This window comes from Aspergillus alliaceus, assembly GCF_009176365.1.
Source record: "Aspergillus alliaceus strain CBS 536.65 unplaced genomic scaffold BDW43scaffold_65, whole genome shotgun sequence".
Classification (NCBI taxonomy): Eukaryota; Fungi; Ascomycota; class Eurotiomycetes; order Eurotiales; family Aspergillaceae; genus Aspergillus; species Aspergillus alliaceus.
Window position 1 is genome coordinate 74,612 of NW_022474748.1, and position 19,743 is coordinate 94,354.

General features: G+C 46.4%; 4 protein-coding genes across 4 annotated transcripts; 3 read left to right on the forward strand and 1 right to left on the reverse strand.

Annotated features, from left to right (window-relative positions):
* Positions 1-8,838: 8,838 nt before the first annotated feature.
* BDW43DRAFT_322972 (phosphatidylserine decarboxylase family protein) lies at positions 8,839-10,281 on the forward strand (the record flags this gene model as incomplete). Its single annotated transcript, XM_032049652.1, has 1 exon — positions 8,839-10,281. The coding sequence occupies one exon, from the start codon at positions 8,839-8,841 to the stop codon at positions 10,279-10,281; it is 1,443 nt and encodes a 480-aa protein (XP_031895252.1).
* A 392-nt stretch (positions 10,282-10,673) lies between these two features.
* On the reverse strand, positions 10,674-11,815 carry BDW43DRAFT_315916 (uncharacterized protein; the record flags this gene model as incomplete). Its single annotated transcript, XM_032048167.1, has 3 exons — positions 10,674-11,398; positions 11,455-11,732; positions 11,781-11,815. 3 exons carry the CDS (start codon positions 11,813-11,815, stop codon positions 10,674-10,676), a joined length of 1,038 nt encoding a protein of 345 aa, XP_031895253.1.
* Positions 11,816-14,073: 2,258 nt separating this feature from the next.
* Positions 14,074-15,385, forward strand: BDW43DRAFT_291331 (alpha/beta hydrolase). Its single transcript, XM_032043603.1, has one exon. The coding sequence runs from the start codon at positions 14,198-14,200 to the stop codon at positions 15,239-15,241; it is 1,044 nt and encodes a 347-aa protein (XP_031895254.1). The 5' UTR covers positions 14,074-14,197; the 3' UTR covers positions 15,242-15,385.
* A 2,384-nt stretch (positions 15,386-17,769) lies between these two features.
* Positions 17,770-19,696, forward strand: BDW43DRAFT_315918 (class I adenylate-forming enzyme family protein; the record flags this gene model as incomplete). Its single annotated transcript, XM_032048168.1, has 5 exons — positions 17,770-18,079; positions 18,156-18,178; positions 18,226-18,907; positions 19,102-19,215; positions 19,266-19,696. The coding sequence occupies 5 exons, from the start codon at positions 17,770-17,772 to the stop codon at positions 19,694-19,696; spliced, it is 1,560 nt and encodes a 519-aa protein (XP_031895255.1).
* Between the last annotated feature and the right edge of the window lie 47 nt (positions 19,697-19,743).

Consider the following 19,743-nt stretch of genomic DNA (forward strand, 5'->3'; position numbering starts at 1 on the left):
ATGAACTAGGCTTATGATAGAAGATATGCATTGTGCAAGTTATTCCGTGCTGTTGTAACCAACAGGGGCTATATAACGGACATAGTAGCTCATATATGCCACATTTTTGAGGGTGAATAGCCGTTTCCCACTCTAGGCATACCTTAAACTGAATAAGACACTGGTCCGATTATTGTGCCCTTCAAAGCCACAGATGAAGACAACGGAAGACACATATGATCGATCCTACAGAATTCAAATGCTCCTTTTGCGATCAGGGCGCATTCGCCATTATCTAAAGGGTAACGCTGTCACAGACTGACACAATTTTGGAACTAAGTTCGGCTGTATTAGATGTATGATATGTCAGAGCCTATGGGAGCCTAAGGCAGCAACCACGTGACCTGACCACAACACCAAGGAATCTCTGTATGATAGATTTAGACCTTAAGACAATCAATCCGATACACGTGAGCTACACCAGCTCCATCATGATACAAAGAAACACAGGGGGAGGAGACTCACTGGATCTGCCACATGAACTATAATGGATCCTGTTATGATAGACATGCTACTCTTAGCACTGCAGGCCCTGAGAGCTGGAGCCAGTAGGTCCAACATCTCAACAGTATAGACAGATTTTGGAGTGGAAGCCTGTAAGCCGCATCAGGGTATTATCCTGACAGAGGAATTAGTAGTCCACCATGTTTTGCAGGTAGATTACAGTTCTTTGCAATGTTGCTACGTTGCTGCATCCTTCTGGGTACATATGTTGGAAGCCGTGTCCCTCTAGGAAGGACATGATTATCTTGAGGTGGGACCCGTTGATATCTGTATCGGCAGATTTGCATAATATCTGAGGCTATTCTTGCTATCAGCCTGTGGCTGCACATCTAAGATCGTGATAAAGACATACTGTTTCTGTGCGCAGTGTTGTTGTAAAGGCCAGTATATAATTAACTATGGTCGAAATGGTCAACATGTTGATGGTTAAACTTGGACGCGTAATTCCGGATCAAGGACCTGTAGGGGATACTAAGCCTCTGCTCTAAATCTATATATTATTAGCCTTTGTTTGCTCAGCCATGGATTGTAGATAGCACTCTCCGCTACATTAGCTGGAAAGAGCCACGCCAGATTTGGCGCGCATTGCCGAGTGGGGCTCGTCATGGTTCTTATGTTGAACTAAAATAACGAGATACCATTACCGCAGATCCCTTCCACTACAGAACGAAAGGAGACAGAACTAGTCAAACTAAAATACATTTTAGTCCTAGGATGGGGAATCTTGTCTAGTATATGGAGCATCGCAGTGACACAGGGAGGAGAAGATAAGGGTGCAAGCTGATAGCCTACCTTTTGACAGGATAGTACTTGAGCTGTTTTGATCATGACAGTTCTTCGTAAATAGTGCTCGCCAAGTCTGGCAGAGCACCTTGACTAGTCCATCCAACTGGGTAACTAATGCATTACACTGCGTCACTTTCGGCGACTACATTTATAGCAATAAGAATACAGTTACCTTCTGATCAAAACAATCAAGTCTCCACTAGCCACATGAGAAACATTCATTCTATTACCCTTGGCAGATCTATCAATTCCCTAGCCGAAGAAGATAATGATTCACTGTCCCACTAATTCTCGGCGCTTTCCTGACCGTCAGGACCAGCTATGATAAGGAAGCCCCTTTCGACTAGATGACTTAAGAGGCTTCTTCACATTCTTCATCCAAAGCTGCTCTTTTTGAAGATGGCTCATCGCAAGCCTCGAGCTCGCAAACCCACTTCCTCTTCCGAGATACACAGTTTCGACGAGGTTCTTCAATAGAATGGGCGTCAAAAAAATGTCGTCGTAGGAGCAAGGTACCGTTGTAAAACCTGTTCTTGCAGCAGGGATGAGGGCATTGAATAGCCTCCTCCTTTCCTCTGCCAGCCAAATGTTTATTGTCAATGTGGTTTATCAGTGTAGATTTCTCCCGCCATTGTTGGAATCGTTCCGCGGGCGTTTTAGTATGGTCACCCAAGCAGAAAGGACAGAACCCAGGAGAAACCAGGGTGAAGCGGAACCTCAATAGTCCACACCGAGGTTGTAGGCTGTCCAAATGGAATCGGCAGTGTTCAGTCCAAGCATCCTCTGTATCGAACCATTTGGCGCATAAGTAGCACTATTCAAGAAAAGATCGCTTCGCTCGCCGATGCGCTCTCTTGCCATTTGTATAGAGCTGCTGGTACGGTGCAGCATTTAGGGACTTTCTTCTACACTGTAGGATGTGTTTCGATCGGCTCGATAAATCAATACTGCCGAAGTTTAGCTACCGAAACAGTTATAGGGTGTCTGAACGAACCTAGACATTTCTCTGGAGCATACTGGACATCTCCCATCAATTGGCCATTCACCAGGATAATATGCCACTCTCTCTTTGGAGACGCAGATATTCACCATATCCTGTAGACACTGTCTTCCAATCTTACTACCAATCGAGGCTTTGGTGAAGAGATTGTCGCGTAAACGAGCTCTCTCAGGCATATACTTGCGGCAGATATCAAAGAGGCATGTTGGATCTTGCTCGCCAAACTCATTCCCTGCAATATATTCATCGTAAGAAGATCTCCACCAGTTGTCAATGAACTCAGCCTTCTTGGCACGGCGCTTCTTAGCTGCTTTTGTGTAGAGCTTTTCCCTCTCACGTGCTAATTCTTTGTGCTCAGCAGGCTTTCCTCCGATTTGTTGAGTAATCTCATCAATCCTGTGGTAGATCTCTTTCATTTCATCATCATTCTCAACCTGCGCAGTGGCAGCAGCATCAAGACGTTGCGGAACATTAGTGTCGCGTTGATGAGCCATACTTTCTTCCATTTCCAGACATTCATAGTCTGGCTTTAGGTTCCAGAAGCTGGCCTGGACGTCAACACGCTTGAATTTGGATTGATACTTAAGGAAGGTGTCAGGGTTCTGATGATCCAGTGCTTGGCTTCTCGCCGCTTGGGAAGCATTTGCTATGAGCCTATTAGTGTGTGCTGGAAGTTCGTATAATAGAGGAAATGACCCACGGTCAATTGCATTTACAACGCCCCCTTTAATACCGTGGATTCTCAACTGGTGTCGGAAACACGCCCGTTGAGCAAGCGTCGTGAAATGGTGCCGTATTGAAGAAAATGTCAACACACGGGTGGGATGTGGTCCATCAGTAGTCACCATGCGAAGCACTGGTAGGGTTTGTATGTGGGTTTCCCATTCAAGGGTCCATGACTCTCTTCCTTTCGGTGGTCTTTTATCTAATAACTCGTCGGCTGTGCGGATGCCCCTGAATGCCTTATCTGCGATACCTGTAACCATAACATAGAATATGAAATTTCTTCCAAGTATTTCTTGCTCTGGTATCCAGTTTTTGGGACTATATCGCCGCAATTAGCTGTGTAGCGTTGGGGACAGAGAAGACAATCGTACATGACAGCCTCATCATTATAGCGATGACCTTTGAGGAACTCTGGATCTATAGTGACCCAGTACTTGACTTCCATATTTTTTGAGTCCCATTGTAGATTGAAGGAAAGATGCTATATACTAATTAGTATAGGACTCTCAGATAGTAGGGTGATGGACAAACTCTATAGTAGAGACACTCATTGGTATCTCTATAAGAACTTGATTCAACAATTGCACCTGCTCTCGCACCGGAACCGGAGAACAATGAGAGCGAGAACACATCTTGAAATCTGGCACGCTCATGTATGTAATCATGGTCATCATCTTCAAATAAATGTCGAAGAAGTATATCGAGATCCCTGCTAGTCACCGGAAACTTCTCTCGATGTTTGGTCTCAAGTCCATATTTCTGAGTAAGTTCGTTCCGGATATGCTATGTAAGGAATCAGCAGTATATTGTAGCATACTTGCCTAGGGTAACTCACATTATAAAGATCCTTCTTCACTGTATCTGGGAGCTTTCTGCAGGTCTTTTGCTGCCATTCAGCGATAAAGCAAGAGAGGTTAGAACAGATAGTCTGCTGAGTAGGCAAGTCTCCTTTGCGCAAAGTAATAAACGCCTCTGAATACAGCTTCAAGATTTGAATAGGGGGATCAGGCTGTTCCTTCATGAAATATCGATCACCTGGTTCATTTTGAGAAAGCATCCATCTATATGCCGTCAACAACTAAGCGCAACATTAAGTTAATGAACAAATATGTATTCGTACACTTTCCAAAACGCCGCTGAATCGCCATATTTTTTATCAGTAGCCGGAGCCCTTTTCTTATGACTGATCTTGTTTGGTTTGCTTTTTTGTTCTTTCTGGTACTCTGTTGTGAACCCTCGTAATTCAGCAAACTTGCGGAGCTCCTCCGCTTTTCTAAGATTTTCAAAATCATTGGAAAATGAGTCACGTGACATGATTAAAGGATAGAAGGAAAAGCTGAGAGAAAGTAAATCACAAAAAAAAAACTGCTCGTAGATAGGAAATGAGACAATGGTTAAGCAGAGAGGAGGCCCTCATATTTAAGCTAGCGATAGAGGGAGACTAGTCATTATAGAATCACTCTGTCACCCACTGATCACCCATGCTCACCCATGTTGTTGGATAGCATCACTCAGCTCACCTTCACTCACCCACACTCACCCACACTCACCCTATGGTTTAGCGTCTCTCACCCGTAAAGCAGCAGGCCTTCAAGGGCGCATATAACTTCTGACCACGTTGATAATACTGGCTTAAGTACGGCTGAGCGGACGGGAAGCCCTGTTCTCCACACCCTATGGTCGTATGTACGAGTGGGTTTATTGATAGATTATATATCTTACGTTTCTAAATACTCTGGACGGGTTTTGTTCCAATATGACGGTTAGAATCCTTGTCTAAATCTGAGCATAATCACCGTTGAGTGGGATGCTAGAGTTGTAACACGGATAGAGCTAGATGTGACGACAATGGGACACCGAATAGAGTATTAGTTTCGGGGATGTGCTGGTAGGACTTGAGGATAGTCCTTGTTGGGATGCTCGGTTTATATAGAACAGCTCTCAAAAGAGTATAATTGCTGTCTTGATAAATATTTCAAAGAATATTCAAAAGGAACAGCTGGAATGGGTGTCACTGTTATTGGCCATCTTTAGCAATTGCGATTACTCAATGATGAAAAAGTCCATATCTTGAAATCAGCCGAGCATCCGGCTTGATCAATCAATGAGATTACGGAAAAAGATGAGCAAATAAGAACCATTACAATCTTTTAAGTGTCTAGAGTATCGGATAAACTATTATGGCGGTTTATGTGAGAAGTGTCTTCTATGGCCATAGAGGCTTAAAAATCAACATAATATTCACTCTCATCTGTAAGTCCTTTATAGCCAGTGGTTAGAAATTGGTATTCGGAATACTGGCGATCAGTCGAAAGTTCGGTATGTTTTGGGTGATGACGATAATGGTGAAAGCGCGGGCCAGTTGGATTTGAAGACACATGTATTGTCCTGCTTTGCTGCCACCCTCTTTTCCTTATTTTAGATTCCACTATAATGCTAAGTACTCTACATGATGTCTGTCATTCGTTCTGGTTGATGAGTGCAGTGCACCTTCCACAGCATAAGATGTGACAAAACTGTTGAAAAAAAAAAAAAAAAAAAAAAAAAAAAAAAAAAAAAAAAGTGCAATTACCTGCGGTAGAATAATGTAAGGAACGCCCAATGGCTCTATTCGTCATCTGGGGTGGAGGTCGACTCCAGAGTAGGTACGGAGAACTGTTTTCAAAAAGGAATCATTTCACATTGGGCCTAGTGATATCCTTGTCTGAGCGTCTACTATCTCAGGAATTGGCGGAAGTAGAGAGTGACAATCATAATTCCGATATCCCATTACATTTGTCAAGAGGTGTTTCTAAAATGTGAAGGCACTTTTACTATTCTCCCTGACGCGCCTATTATTAAGACCACGTTCGTTTTTCGCATAGCCAGATCACTCTATGATACTTCAGATGTCTAGAACGAACATGTAACAAGTCACACCGCACCATCAAAAAGCCCACCAGGTCAACTTAGCTCGACCCGAGTTTCAAGATTTGAATAATATTCATCCACCACAAGAGCTTCTTCCCCATCCTTCGCACAGCCGTCGTCGGATCCATCGATTGGCGGGTTCGAGTCCTCATAGCGACATCCCGGTATCGTACGCCGGTCTGACAAGAGATTCCCAATCCAAATCCAAACAGCATTTCCTACTTTGATTAAGATATTCATATGATTCGTGCAAGGGTATTGAACATATCGTACATCACCATCCTTGGCGCGGAGGTCACATACAAGTTGACTTGTAACTCCGGTCAGATCCACGATCTCATCCTTCGTTCCTTGGTGAATGTACATTGGAAATTTAGGAGCACCACGTCTCCCCATAACGCCAAGATCATCCAGTGTATCCCGAAACTTGTACAAGAAATATGGTCTCCGTGCTTGAAGAAGGATGAGATATTCCTGAACACCAGAGGTGGGGGAGCCTCCTCCACGCCAAAGTGGCGACTGCAGCGTCTCACCGGGCTGTAAAGTTCATCGCGGTGCTCGTCCAGCAGATCCTTGCCCGTGTATTCTTTCCTCTCAGGCACAGCATTCATCATACCCAGCACTGCTCAAACGTTCAACTCCGCCCATTCTTCCCCATCACAATAAATAAATATATTCGTGCTGTTGGCGGAGGGCCGCCCATGGCAGCACCCACAGTCTGGGTAAGTTCCGGTGCATAAGTGGGCTACATTTTGGAGGCCCATTCGGTAGCGTATGCACCACCGGAGAACCCATACATCACCGTCCTGGCTTCGAATACTTGACTTAAGCAAGTAAACAAAAGGCTGGATCAAGAATAATCTGAATCTGTAAGTATAGCCAGGGGTTGGGACATATATAGAAATTTAGGACTGGATCTAGGCCTTGTCACCTTGACCATAACTAGAAGCAAAACTGAATTGCATCATCCAGACCTAAGCCCTATATCACATGATGCTATTGACCTAAATAGGAAATTATTAGAAAACAATATGAAATTGCGTGAAATCGGAATCGAAAAGAGGAGTGGTGAGGTAATTGACATCGAGGATAGCTTCCCCGATAGGAAAGACCTACCAATTACATTTTCCAGCCACACCGTTTGATGGCTCATCGGTATTGCTGTGATCCAAGGTATGTGATTGTGTAACCGGTTCCGGCTGATTTGTAATGCTATATATGTATGATGTTACACAACAGTATCCACGCCTTTACGTCTAGTCTAGGGTCGTCAGTAAGTCGCCAGTAAGCCGGATATGTTCCGGGGATGGAGGGAAATATCGAATATTGCAATATAATCGAAAGTACGATTGAGGATCCTAAGTCTTACTCTGAGAGTCAACCGAAAACCACCGGTCGCGAGAGCATTGAGACCACTATTCTCACCAGTCTAAGACCTACAGCAATGTAGAGATCGGTGGCGGCCTGAGGAACCAGCAGACAAATATGGTGGTGTTATTCTAGACTCGTCATTGGTAACTAGTGCCATAGCTATGCATGATGAAAGCACCTGCAGCTCCTAGATGCTACATAGCTTTGCTAGAGAATCTGCATACGGTGGCGGAGCTGGAAGAGTTGGATCGTCCCCTCCCTTATCGCTGTAGGTAAGGAAATCCCGCATTCTTTTGACATTGCATGGTATGATCAATTATCTCACGCTACTTTCCTGTCAAGCAAATGCAATATGGATCGTGTGTTCTCGGCATCGATCGTTGGAAATATGGGTAAAAGTAGACGCCCAGTTGTGAACGCCCAGTTGTGAGGTTATGGGAAGCATGACAATACCGCCCCTGGCAAAAGGCACTATTCTCGTGCCATTTTGCACCGTAGAATAGAGAGTTATGCGAGGTGCTGTCGAGTAATGTGGTGTATGTTTTAACCCTGGTCGACTTCCCTGAAAATCGGTCAATGTCTTTGATGCCACCTTTTTTCAGCTAAAGGTGAGTCGCTGTAGCGTCGCAATGTCAAAAAGTACCATGCTTCACCCCCCCAGTCGCTTTTTAAAAGCCCTTTCAGGTAAACTCGCAGTACTTAGCGAAGTTCGACAGGGCATCCTGAGCCATTACCATGTCGAAAGCAGTTACAATGGTGTGTATACCCCTCTTCCCCCACCCAACCCCACCTGGCGGACCTCCCAAGTCTACTGTCAAAACGCCAGTTCCCATCACATTAACTGGGAACTGAACTGGAAAATTTGATATGGCATATGTCGGGAGGCATGCATGAGGTGGCGACCACCTCGCTAGTCACCAATTAGCTATTGCAGGAAAAGTGTCCGCTGCGGGGAAACCCTACTTCGAGTGGGAGTGAGGTTTGTAGTCTTGTTCTAGACACATTGATTACAGGCTAAGGGTGTTAGATCTCCGCACCCCCAGGGAAAGTATAAAAGATAAAAGTGAAGGTGAAATCCTAGGCTCATGGTAGAGTTGAATTCAACTGGGGTGCATTTCGTACAGAAACAACCATGGTTCGGAACTCATGGAAGACCCCGGGTGATCTGCTGTTAATCGAGCTCCTGCTACTCCCGTACCTATACATGGTTCACAGGTGGGTCGTGCGTTTTCTTTCAGCTGAAATGCAGGGAAGATGCTATTTCGTGCATATGAGGTTACGTGTTCTGCATGTAAACGTCATTGATCACACGGTGTCCAAGTTCTAAATGTACGTGTAGCCATGAGTTTGAATAAAGGTAATCCCTACGCTATATTGGGAGATTGAAGTATAAGAACCATCCAAGCTAAATCGAACAATCTTGTTCATCCTACGTCTCAAACAGAGACAATCTTCTTTACACTACTCATTCAGATACAGATTCAATCCCCATTCCTCAAAAGATGCAGAAATTCTACCTATCCGCTTACGCGAAGCCTAACCTAGGTGGACTGGCAACCGGGAGTGCCACTCATGGCTATGGCCATTGGATGCCGGAGAATGTCGGGCTTCGCCGAGCCTGGCTATCTCATCTCCTTGACAAGGTCAAGCCAGAAATTCCCCGAAAGTTGAGAGACGGCAAAGCAAACCCAGTGGAGAAATTGAGGCAGCTGATTGAAAATAATTCAACCCTCTACATGCTTGCGCATTCCATGTTTGATGAGGTCCCCGAAAAGGCCCCGTACGACAGAGATCCAACCACGCTCAAGAAACAAGTCCGAAATTATAAAACCATGTTATATCTTTTCAACACCCTCTTGACCGAAGTGCCGGAGTACTTCTTGGTCGACAATCCAGACGTACCCAGCGGTCTTATTGGGTTTCCGTTCAATATCATTGTTGACTGGCCGATGGGTACAGAGAGCGGGCGTCAATTCTTCCTCGATCCCAGAGTGAACGAATGTCTCAAAGTGATCTTGAATAAATGGAATGAGTTCCTCAGTGACCCTACGGCAGGGGGTATTGGCCCGAATGCTGGCAACGAAGCACTGATTGATGCTGGTTGGAGCTCAGACGCAGCAATAAGACAATTGGAGAATAAGGCAAACGACGCCACACCTGGTAGTACAAAAAAGTTCACAGATCTATTCGAACACCCCGCTGGAGGCACTCAGAAGAACTTCTTCAACTATCCACATTGGGATGCATTCTTTACGCGCAAGTTTAAGGCCGGTGTCCGCCCCGTCGGCAATGCGGCCCTTGTCAACGCCTGCGAATCTTTCCCTCTTTCATTCGACACTGACGTCTCAGGCCGCACTACCTTCTGGCTTAAGGGAACACCGTATTCGCTTTACGATATGCTGGGAGCGACGCAAGACACCAGAGTCAGCGAGTATGTTGATAAATTTGTCGGTGGTACTGTCTATCAGGCTTTCTTGAGTGCAGATTCTTACCATTGCTGGAATGCACCCGTCACAGGCAGGGTGGTATACCGATCCCTCATCGATGGAACATACTTCGCCGAAACAGCCGCTGCCGGATTTGGTGGCTCAAGTGGCCCTGATCCAGCTGGTCCGGACGTGTCGCAGCGTTATATCACTCACATAGCGGCACGAGGTGTTCTTATCATTGACACGAATGTTGAGAATGGTTCACAGATTGGATTAGTGGGCTTCATACCCGTAGGAATGTCAGAGGTATCAACCTGCCGATGGGAGGATAGTACAGCCGAAGGCAAATCCATTGCCCAGGGGGATCTCATTGGGGCTTTCCACAGTGGTGGTTCAACCCACTGCCTTCTCTTTGAGCGTGAATATGCAAGACGGCTGAACTTCAATCCCAAGGCACAATACCCCGAGATAGCAACCGTGAATCTCGCCGTCAATAGTACGTTGGCTACTCTCTAGAGGAAGTGTTTCCGGATTAGATCACTTGATCTACCTGAGGATTTGTGCGGATTTTCATTTTCCAATTTGGAACAGTTCTTAGTTCACTTACTATTCTGGCTTTTGGGTGCTTCTTGTGAGTTATGCAAAACGAAGTAGTGCAATGCGTATGCCACTAATTCCCGTCCTTGGAAGCAATTTTGCTTAGTTCTATCTACTCAATGAACGACGTAGTTCTGGATCCATCGCGAGTCATGCGTAGAAGCTAGCATCATCTTTGGTGAATGTTGCATTCGGGTGCGAACAAGAGCAACTAACCAGCAACCAGCCGATTCGGAGTACCCTAAGAGAGTGACAGTATACTCGGCGATACTACGCACCTGGATCTAGATCACACCCGGCGTAGTTGTGAGTCATCCACCATTTCTCCTTGCTTTCCTATACTTCCCAGATATTCCACGATTCGAGCTCTCCCACTCCGCCAGTTCGCCTCTGGCGCTCTGTAGTTGGCTTTCTTTGTCCTGATAGCTAGCCTCCAACTCATTGAGCCTTGTCTGAAGCTCATCTATCTGTTCCTCCAAAGACTGGGCACCAGTTTCACTCACAGCAAGTCGTCTACTTAGCTTGTGCGACAAATCGGTCATGAATTCTCCCCCTTCCTCTAAGAGCTGCGTGAGGTTTTTGTTTGCAAGTATAGTATACTTCAGCCCAACATATTGAGATAGCAATTTCCGAGCTTGATTGTCCTGTAGCTGTGCGCTGGGGGTCGAATCGTAAACGAAGCGGATAGCATCTGCGAGGTACGGAAACAGTGTGTCATTCCGTGCATCGATAGTCAGGAGAACTTGAGTAAGACGTTGCAGAGCAAAGGTCTCAAGATCAGAGATGAGAAAGCGATGTGCAAAACAATACACTTTGGCGTGGATCAGAATTTCTTCGGCAAGGTTATTATCACAGTCTTGAAGTGTTCGCTGGGTCAAACCGCCTGCGGCAGTTTGAATAGTCTCTGGCGGTAGACCGACTCGGAGACACCGGCTCAGGGGAGTTAACGGTCTGTTAAATTCTAGTTCGTCAGCCAGTACAGGGCTAGAGGTGGAGGATTCTGCATCATTGGCTAAAGATTCGACCCCGATAGTGGCTGTGTGTGGCTTTCATTAGCTAATTGGACCCTTTATACATTTATGCTTCACCTACCACTGGCACCGTCAGCGTTCTCACATATACTGTTTGGCTCAGACTCAGAGCTGGGTACATGATAGTCCTGCGTGTAAAGATAGCTTAAAACGCATTCCACAGTCCGCTCGTCAAAGTCGGTCCAGTCGATTGGTTCATTGGCCCCGTTCTCCCTCCATGGTCCGTTAATTCGGGCATTCAATGCTGATGTGTTGCACCATGACAAAGCTCCAGGGTGAACAAAGTAGGGCTTCTTGCTACTTCCCACAAAGATCTGGACTGGGTGCTCCCGGAAGATTCTTCATCGCATTCAGCTAAATGTATGGCTAGAAAGGGAAAAGTCTTACTTTGTATATTGATGGAGCTTTGATCGTGGCGCCATCTTGAACAAAGAAATGAGAAGGCAGTTGGAAGACTAGTTAAGACAATAGAGAGTATGTGTCAATGGAAAAAGGATGCTATAAAAATAAAGCCCAGGCCAACTTTCTGAACCAGCTTCTCTCGGAAGCAGCAGACACATTATAGGTAGGACATGGCTTTCTTTGGTTTCAATTACCCCGCCCTAAAATGAAAAGCAAGGCGGCCCAACCATACCAGGATTGTTGACAGCTCAAAGGTGCGAGAATCAACTATAGAGCCCCGGATCTCACCTTTTTCTTCTCCCTGCTGAAAACAAATAAATCAAGACAAGTGGTCGTCTACAAGGCCAAAGACATAGGGTAAGGGGGCACTAACCTCACAGTAGGGTAATTACGGTAATTACTTCCCGAGAATATATCGCCTCCCAGGTGTATAAGGACCTGCCATAGGTTCGCACAGCTCGCTTTGAGACGCGACTGAACAACGTTCAGAATCGGTCGTAATTCTTTTCGCTCTAGCATTTCGGACATGCTTATCACCAACCCCATAAATCATAGGCAACAAGTGTGTTAATATTCGGAACCAACGAGGGTAGCTGTTCATAGAATTGCTCGGTCATTCGATTGTGAGCTGACAGAAGTGCAAGGCAGGAGACTAACACCTAAACAGATAAATAGGAGAGTGACAGGGTTCATGAGACGGAATTAGTTTATTTTCCAGATATAAACGACAAGGTCAATGGTCGTCAGCGGGGGACTTAGGTACTGCAATATCCAAAAAAATGCGGTGAGAGACGAATATCACGATTTTGTTCAAAACCAATCGATATACGAGGCTGAAGTCAGAGCGCGTTCTAGCTAGGTCTGAATTGGCCATCCCTGTTAGAGATATCCTTCGGATATAGGCTGCAGCTTGTGTTATGCGATATAGTTGGCCGGCAATTGTGGTAGATTAAAGACTAACATTTTATAGGTTGCCAGAGCATGGCAATGCTAGGCAAGGTTCTGAAATTTTGGTAAAATCAGCGGTGGAAAGACATTGCTTGTAGGAGCCGTTTTCCTTTCCCTTTTTTCTAAATTGATAGCTTGCAATGACTCGAATCATACACGCCTTCAACTCCAGATCTATTGGGAAAACATTCCCGTTCAAGTAGCGTCAGATGATAGTGGACGTAACAACAATAGAGGCTGGAGTATTACTATATCACAGCTTGAGAAAGGCTCAGGCGATACGCTGGGGAGTATCTAAAGCTAGTGAATCACGGGACAAATTGTGGGAGTATACAGAGGTACTCTATGAGTGGCGTATCGTCGGCCTTTCCGGCCCAATATTGTGTAGATCCGCAAGTACAACTCTGTAAGGAATTAAGCCATGATTCATCTGGATAGGGCCAACCGTGTATAAATCGTAATACTGAAAAGTTGTGGAAAGATCTCTCGCCCAAAACGGAAAGACTTTCGACCGAGTGTATTTAGTACTAAACTTGGGTGGCATACAAAGTAGTCTTTTACATCTGTTCGATGTGATCCACAGACCGACGAAGACCTTGGTAGTTTGACGAGTAAGTACTTGGCAGCGGGAGTTAGTAGCCAAGACTAGTGATCGGGAATATTTTCAATCTGCAAGCCTGTCCTGTTCTCCTTGGGCTTGCCAGATTCGGCTTTGGTGCGAGAGATCTGCGAGGCCTCATACCGTAGGAACTGCGTTATCTGTAGTCTCCATATAGAGTAAACTAAACCGAATCACTTGGGTTACATGGGAAAGGTTTCAGCCTGCCAAATAACACTCTTTTTTTACTGCCCAGGCTACAAAAAGGATCTTAGGCACAGTAAAGTGAGGTCACTGCCTGTCTCCCCATACTGCAAGGTGCCAAACCTCGGTGTTTGCAGTCATAGCCCAGCATAAGCAAGTTGCAGTTGTGGAGCCATGGTACCACGGTATAGAACAACGCTAATGCAAGTTGCTGATGCATGGGGCGAAGCGAGTGGGACTCTTCTTGGCGAAGCGCATCCATACCAACAGACGATTTGGTGACGGGAATGGGTTGTGCCTCTGTCTATGAGGGTATTTCTTCACCTTTGTTAGGCAGACAGATCCGAACTTAATGGATTCAAGTATTTTTAACCAAGCATCTCGGCATGACGGTAGTGTCACGGCGAAATAGCATTGGCGACGCGCGGCCCTGGTATTGTTGGTACCTTGATGAAATCAGTCTCGGATTCCGTTGGAGATATGGATAGGAGTGACACAGCATTAACAGTAATACAAGCAGTAGTGACCCGAGGTCCACTACCCAGGCGTTGACTATAAAGCCCATGACACATCACGGGAGATAGAAGCTCTTCATCACTCCCTTTCCAAGTCACTATACTTATCCAAGACTTTACAACGGAGAGCAAACATTATGAAGTTGATAGGAAAAACTATCGCCGCCTTCGGCATAATGATTCCCATTCATACAGTGTCAGCATGGGCACAGAACTTGTCGTACGGAGCCGACAACTTCTACCGCAGCGATATCGTGACGATTACGCCGATTACCTTCCAGGATCAGTACCGGATGACCATCGGGGGCAATCTTTTTACCCGTAACAACCTGAGTCGTAGCATCGACTCCCCGGCCATTATCGTCGGCCATCCAATGGGTGCAGTGAAGGAGCAGAGCGCGAACCTCTATGCCACTAAGCTAGCTGAGCAAGGCTTTGTCACCGTCTCGTTGGACCTCCCTTTCTGGGGCACCAGCGAGGGTGATCCACGCAACGGGGTATCGCCGGATCTATATGCAGAAGCATACAGTGCCGCAGTCGACTATCTCGGCACACAGGACTTTGTCGATCGTGAGCGGATCGGCGCTCTCGGCATTTGTGGAAGCGGTGGCTTCGTGATCAGTGCGGCGAAGATTGACCCGCGCCTGAAGGCCATAGCAACAGCAAGCATGTACGACATGGGCGCTGTCAACCGCAACGGGCTGCGGAAGTCGCAGAACATTGAGCAGCGCAAAGCGGTTATCGCCGCGGCAGCAAAGCAGCGGTGGGCCGAGGTGGATGGGGGAGAAGTTCAGTATTCCGGCGGCACTCCGAACCAAATTACAGCAAACTCGAGCGTGGTCGACCGCGAGTTCTACGACTTTTATCGCACCTCCCGTGGCGAGTTCACTCCTAAAGATACGAGACCGGAGCTCACAACACGGCCAACGACCTCGAGTAACGTGAAATTCATGAACTTCTACCCATTCAACGATATCGATTCGATTTCGCCCCGTCCTCTTCTGTTCATTACAGGTGAGCAAGCGCACTCGCGTGAGTTCAGCGAGGACGCTTATGCGCGTGCAAGCGAACCAAAGGAGCTGTACTGGGTGGCAGGCGCCGGTCATGTCGACTTGTACGATCGCGTGGGTCTCATCCCCTTCGGTAAGCTCACTCAATTCTTCAGGGCGAACCTCCGCTAGGGAGCAGGTTGTCTCATTGCGAATTGAGCTGCCAGTCGCTCGCTTCCTACTCTAGTTCGGGCTTCCGGGTTTAGCCCTGACTGTTTCTCGCGCAAAGTGCAAACGAAGCCACCTCCCTCTGGCTACTCGATTGATGTATTTATCTTTTAATTCCTCGTCAATTTGCATGCCAGTTTAAATTAAATCATAGTGCTTTTGGTTCATGTAGTGAATTTATTATTACGGCAATGGAATCCAACCGATGAACACTTGCCAATTCGGCTTTTACACGATTGAGCCCAACTAGCAGCGCGATGGAAATAAGTGGCCGTCGTACCCAATGATGCCTTTGATATTACCTACATAGCCTTTCCTTGCTCCACAGGCAATTCTATAGTGGCTACTCCTGGATCTTAAACGGGTAGACAGGGAGTACAGGGGAGAACACGGGTGATAAGGTACATCATAGTCACTACTCCTGAGGGAGTATACCAAGAGTATATGGGAGAAGTATACAAGGACACTTATTCATGTACTTAGTTTGTGACAACCAAAATTACCACAAAAGCTCCGCTATCAGCCACCATCCTACTCAGTTTAGATTAGTGCCTTGACCACAATATCAGGCCATTATCAGGCCACAACACTATGATATCGTATGGTTGAACGATCATTCTAAGACCTATAAATATTGCTCATTTTATCATTAGATCAGAAATCAGACCTCTTCATTTCAGGATTGCATGCCTTAGGATTTAGCGGTAGGTTACTAGGTAATGGAATCCCGCATTCCTAACAGTTTGGTTCTTCGTGATCAATACACCTTGTTACTATAGAGTTACTTCTTAGAACCTAACTAGATCAACTCGTTCGTACTCTCTCAAATATCGCGCATATGCACTTGATAAACCCGGGCCCTTTATACTTGAGTTTGCCTTGCCACTAGTCGTGCCTTTAACTCCGGGCTTGTCGTTTTCTTAGGTGGACCCGTCGTCAGTGGATATCAGCTAATTAGGGTATTCAGATTTGTATTCGCACTACCCAAGACACCTAACTGGTTGCGGAGCTCTTACACATAGCCCCGGACGTAAATTCTCGACAGCATTGAATAAGAAATTAAGCTAGATCCGATTCTATAGTTTCCTATTCTTCTATTCGATCAATTATCTCTGTCCAGGCGTCTTGTGGGTCCTGGCGCTGTTGCCGCATTCGTGACACTGGAATCAACGATGTTTCTAATACCATTAGGATTAGAAATACGATGATAGATGGTTTTCTGCAATGTGCTTACAGGCAAAACTAACAAATTTCCGCAGTGATTACATTCTCTTAGAGTAAGCCCTGTAATTGACAGATGAAGTGACCTCTCTGCACTTCTTTCAGCACACTCTGTAGAAAGCTAGGGTTAGCGGCGTGAGCAACTTCATTAGTCCCAGTTGATGACCCACACGTTGGGATTATAGGTATACCGGATAAGGCCAGAGTTTCAGGAAGATGATCGCCAATCCGCGTGGAATGGCTGGCGCTCAATTGCACACCAACAGACCGAGTCCCACTCATCGTAGTTCCCCGGTTGTTTGCATCTAAAGCCCTCTCCAGTTCTGTTTCTACCTCAGATGCTGTATTGAGGACTCCCGTGGTGTGGCAACGACCCTTGCCGAGTGGAACACTTTCCTATACTCAGAAAGCCGAGCTCTTACATTGGATGGCAAGTCAGACAAACCTGAATTGGTAATACCGGTAACAGTAGAGAGTCCTTCACCCGCCTGAATTTGGTGCCACTCACCTCATGCTCGAACATAATCGGCTCTTCTGGGTCCTAACGTGTCGAAAAGAAGCGATTTTACACTCATGGATCACGATCCGCCCCATTATCATACGACGAGTGAAACGGCAACCTACTCCCTTCCACGAGACACGTATGAGCACAGAGCCAAGCCACTCAGAGGAGGCCAATGCTTTCGATGACGCTGTTAATATACAGGGCAGGCCATTTCATCGCACTCTATGTAGAGAGCAATCTGTTAGTAGTATTTAGTCAGACAGCAAAGAGAATCACCTGTTAGTCTAAAGTTTGTCAACCGCACGCGGAACGCAGACGAGATAGTGCTTTCTAATAGTACAATTGATGGCTATAACCCCGCTGTCTCCGTTGTTCAGGTCGATGAGAATTACCTATAAGGGGTTGAATTGGATGCATTACCATCAGCGTGGACAAAACGGGCCATTCGCGATGAACATTGGGCTCCTCAATACTTACAGGAGCTATCGGAGGTATTGAATGGGACATGTTTAAGATATGTCTTCATTTGGTCTGGAGTATATTAAAAACCATGTAAGCTTACTGGCACCTAATACTACATTCGCAGCAAGTGGGCTTTGAGTGCGGAAAGTCAATGACATAAGGGCGGGACGGCGTGGGTTATATGAGACCAGGAATGGCCCAGTACCCGACGAACAACGTAAATAAGCAGGATATCAATCGGCTGGTTTCTGATATGATATTAATTTTTATGGCACAGCAGAGACTCAATCTGTACGCATAAAAAATGACGGGAAAATCGTTCCAAGTCCCCCAAGAACCTTTCCTCATTGAGCTGTTCCATCACTGGCGGGAATCTCCTCAACACATATTAATCCGCGATCGAAACTATGAGAAGGAGGCGACTGTCTCAGAATTTCTCCAAGATATTCTATTTCAATGTCAGTTCATTTCCGAGAGACTTGACAGCGAGATCCATAGCCAGCTCCAGAAATCAACCCATGATGTCTTCATTGCTCTTCTGGCCAGGCCTGGATATGAATTTGCTGTCCTCTTCTTCGCGAACTATGGTCTCGGCGCTGTAGCCGTACCTCTTGGTGAGTCTGAATAAATCCTTGCCCAAAGGTGGGAATGACCGTACCGTATCTTGTTATATAGCTAATGCCAGTCCAGCACCACGGCTTTTTGCCGAAGAAGTAAAGTATTTTTTAGACTCCAGCAATGCGATGCTGCTAACCGCCAGTTCCGCTATGGGGGGTCGAGCAGTGGACATATCTACGTCTCTCGAGTCAATGCATACGTGCTTGAGCCACAGCCAATGAAAGAAACCGACCCTCAGTTTGTGCTGTGTCGTGACAAGAAGAAAAGCAACCCAGAGAAAGGATTTTCTCTCCTATACACCTCTGGAACGACTGGTCTTCCCAAAGGTGTCCTTTATTCTCGCAGAAGCGCCTGCATTGGGTTCAAAGCCTACGCTGATCTCATGGGCCTCTCATCGAGAGATACATGGCTTCACAACCAGCCCTTGCATTGGAAAAGAGGATTTGATTTCTTCCTTGTGTGCATATTCTCTGGGGCGTGTGTCGAACTGTGTAACCAGGTCTATAACCCGACGTGGTTCTGGTGGCGCATGCGGCAAGGGGGCGTGACAATTGTATATATGGCACCAATGCTTCTAGACTCATTGGTCGAAAGTCTCAAGACGATTCAGCAGAATTGGCTCCATATGCAATATGAAGAAGCTTTAAATGGGTTACAGAACGTGCGATTCCTGGGCTCGGGATCAATGCGGGTTCCCCAATCAACTAAAGATACCTGGCGGGCTCTACGCAGAGGGCGTCCCCTGGTCATATTATATGGTACAACGGAGGTGGCGGGATTACTTTCGATGACCGATTGGAAATCCAATGCGTCCGTGCCCCCCTGTAAGTCAATTACATTGTATTGTTTAGCAACAGTGCTGATGATCTAGGATTGTTGTGGGACCGGTGTGCCGCCTTTGGAGCTGAAAGTGGATGACAACGGCGAGATATGTGTTAGGGGTCCACAGCTGATGAAGAGGTATTTTATCCTCGTGAATCAAATGATCTCGGTTAACCAGGCCATAGATATATATCAGGTAATCCGCATGCGATGGATGACGCTTTCGATGGCCAGGGGTTCTTCAAAACCGGGGATTTTGGGCGCATCGAGGACGGCAAGGTCTTTGTCCTCGGTAGGAGATCGCAGGATGGTAAGTGCGCCAATCAAAATTAATTTGTTACCAGAGCTGAGCCTATGCAGTCATTCGATTCCTTGGGAGGAAAATATACGGTCCCGAAATCGAAGATGCGTTGTGTGAGCACCCTCACGTTTCTCGAGCCCTTGTGGTTGGTGTCGCTGAACCGGGAGTCGATCAGCGTCTTGCTGCTCTGCTTGTCGAAAGATTGGGTTCTCCACGATTCTGTCTGTTGGATTTGCGCCGATGGCTTGCAATAGAGCGAGGGATCCCGGCCTTCAAGCTGCCGACATTGCTACGAACGATTCCCGAGGGACATCCTCTCCCAGTGACAGACTCGGGAAAGCCGATGAAGTCACGAATTAGCAACGACTTTTTAATGAAGTCGAAGTTTCCCACGGTAGGACTGAACAGTGGGATCTTTCGGCAGAAGAACCCGAAATCGGAAACCGACCGTGGGACTGGGAGGGAGGAGCAGCCGCTTGACGTCGGGTAGAGAAGGATAAGAGGTGGTTAAGGATAGATAAAAGAACGTATACAATC

Excerpts from the sequence above, each read along its gene's own strand:
- BDW43DRAFT_291331 (XM_032043603.1), top strand. The coding sequence starts at position 14,198 with ATGAAGTTGATAGGAAAAACTATCGCCGCCTTCGGCATAATGATTCCC.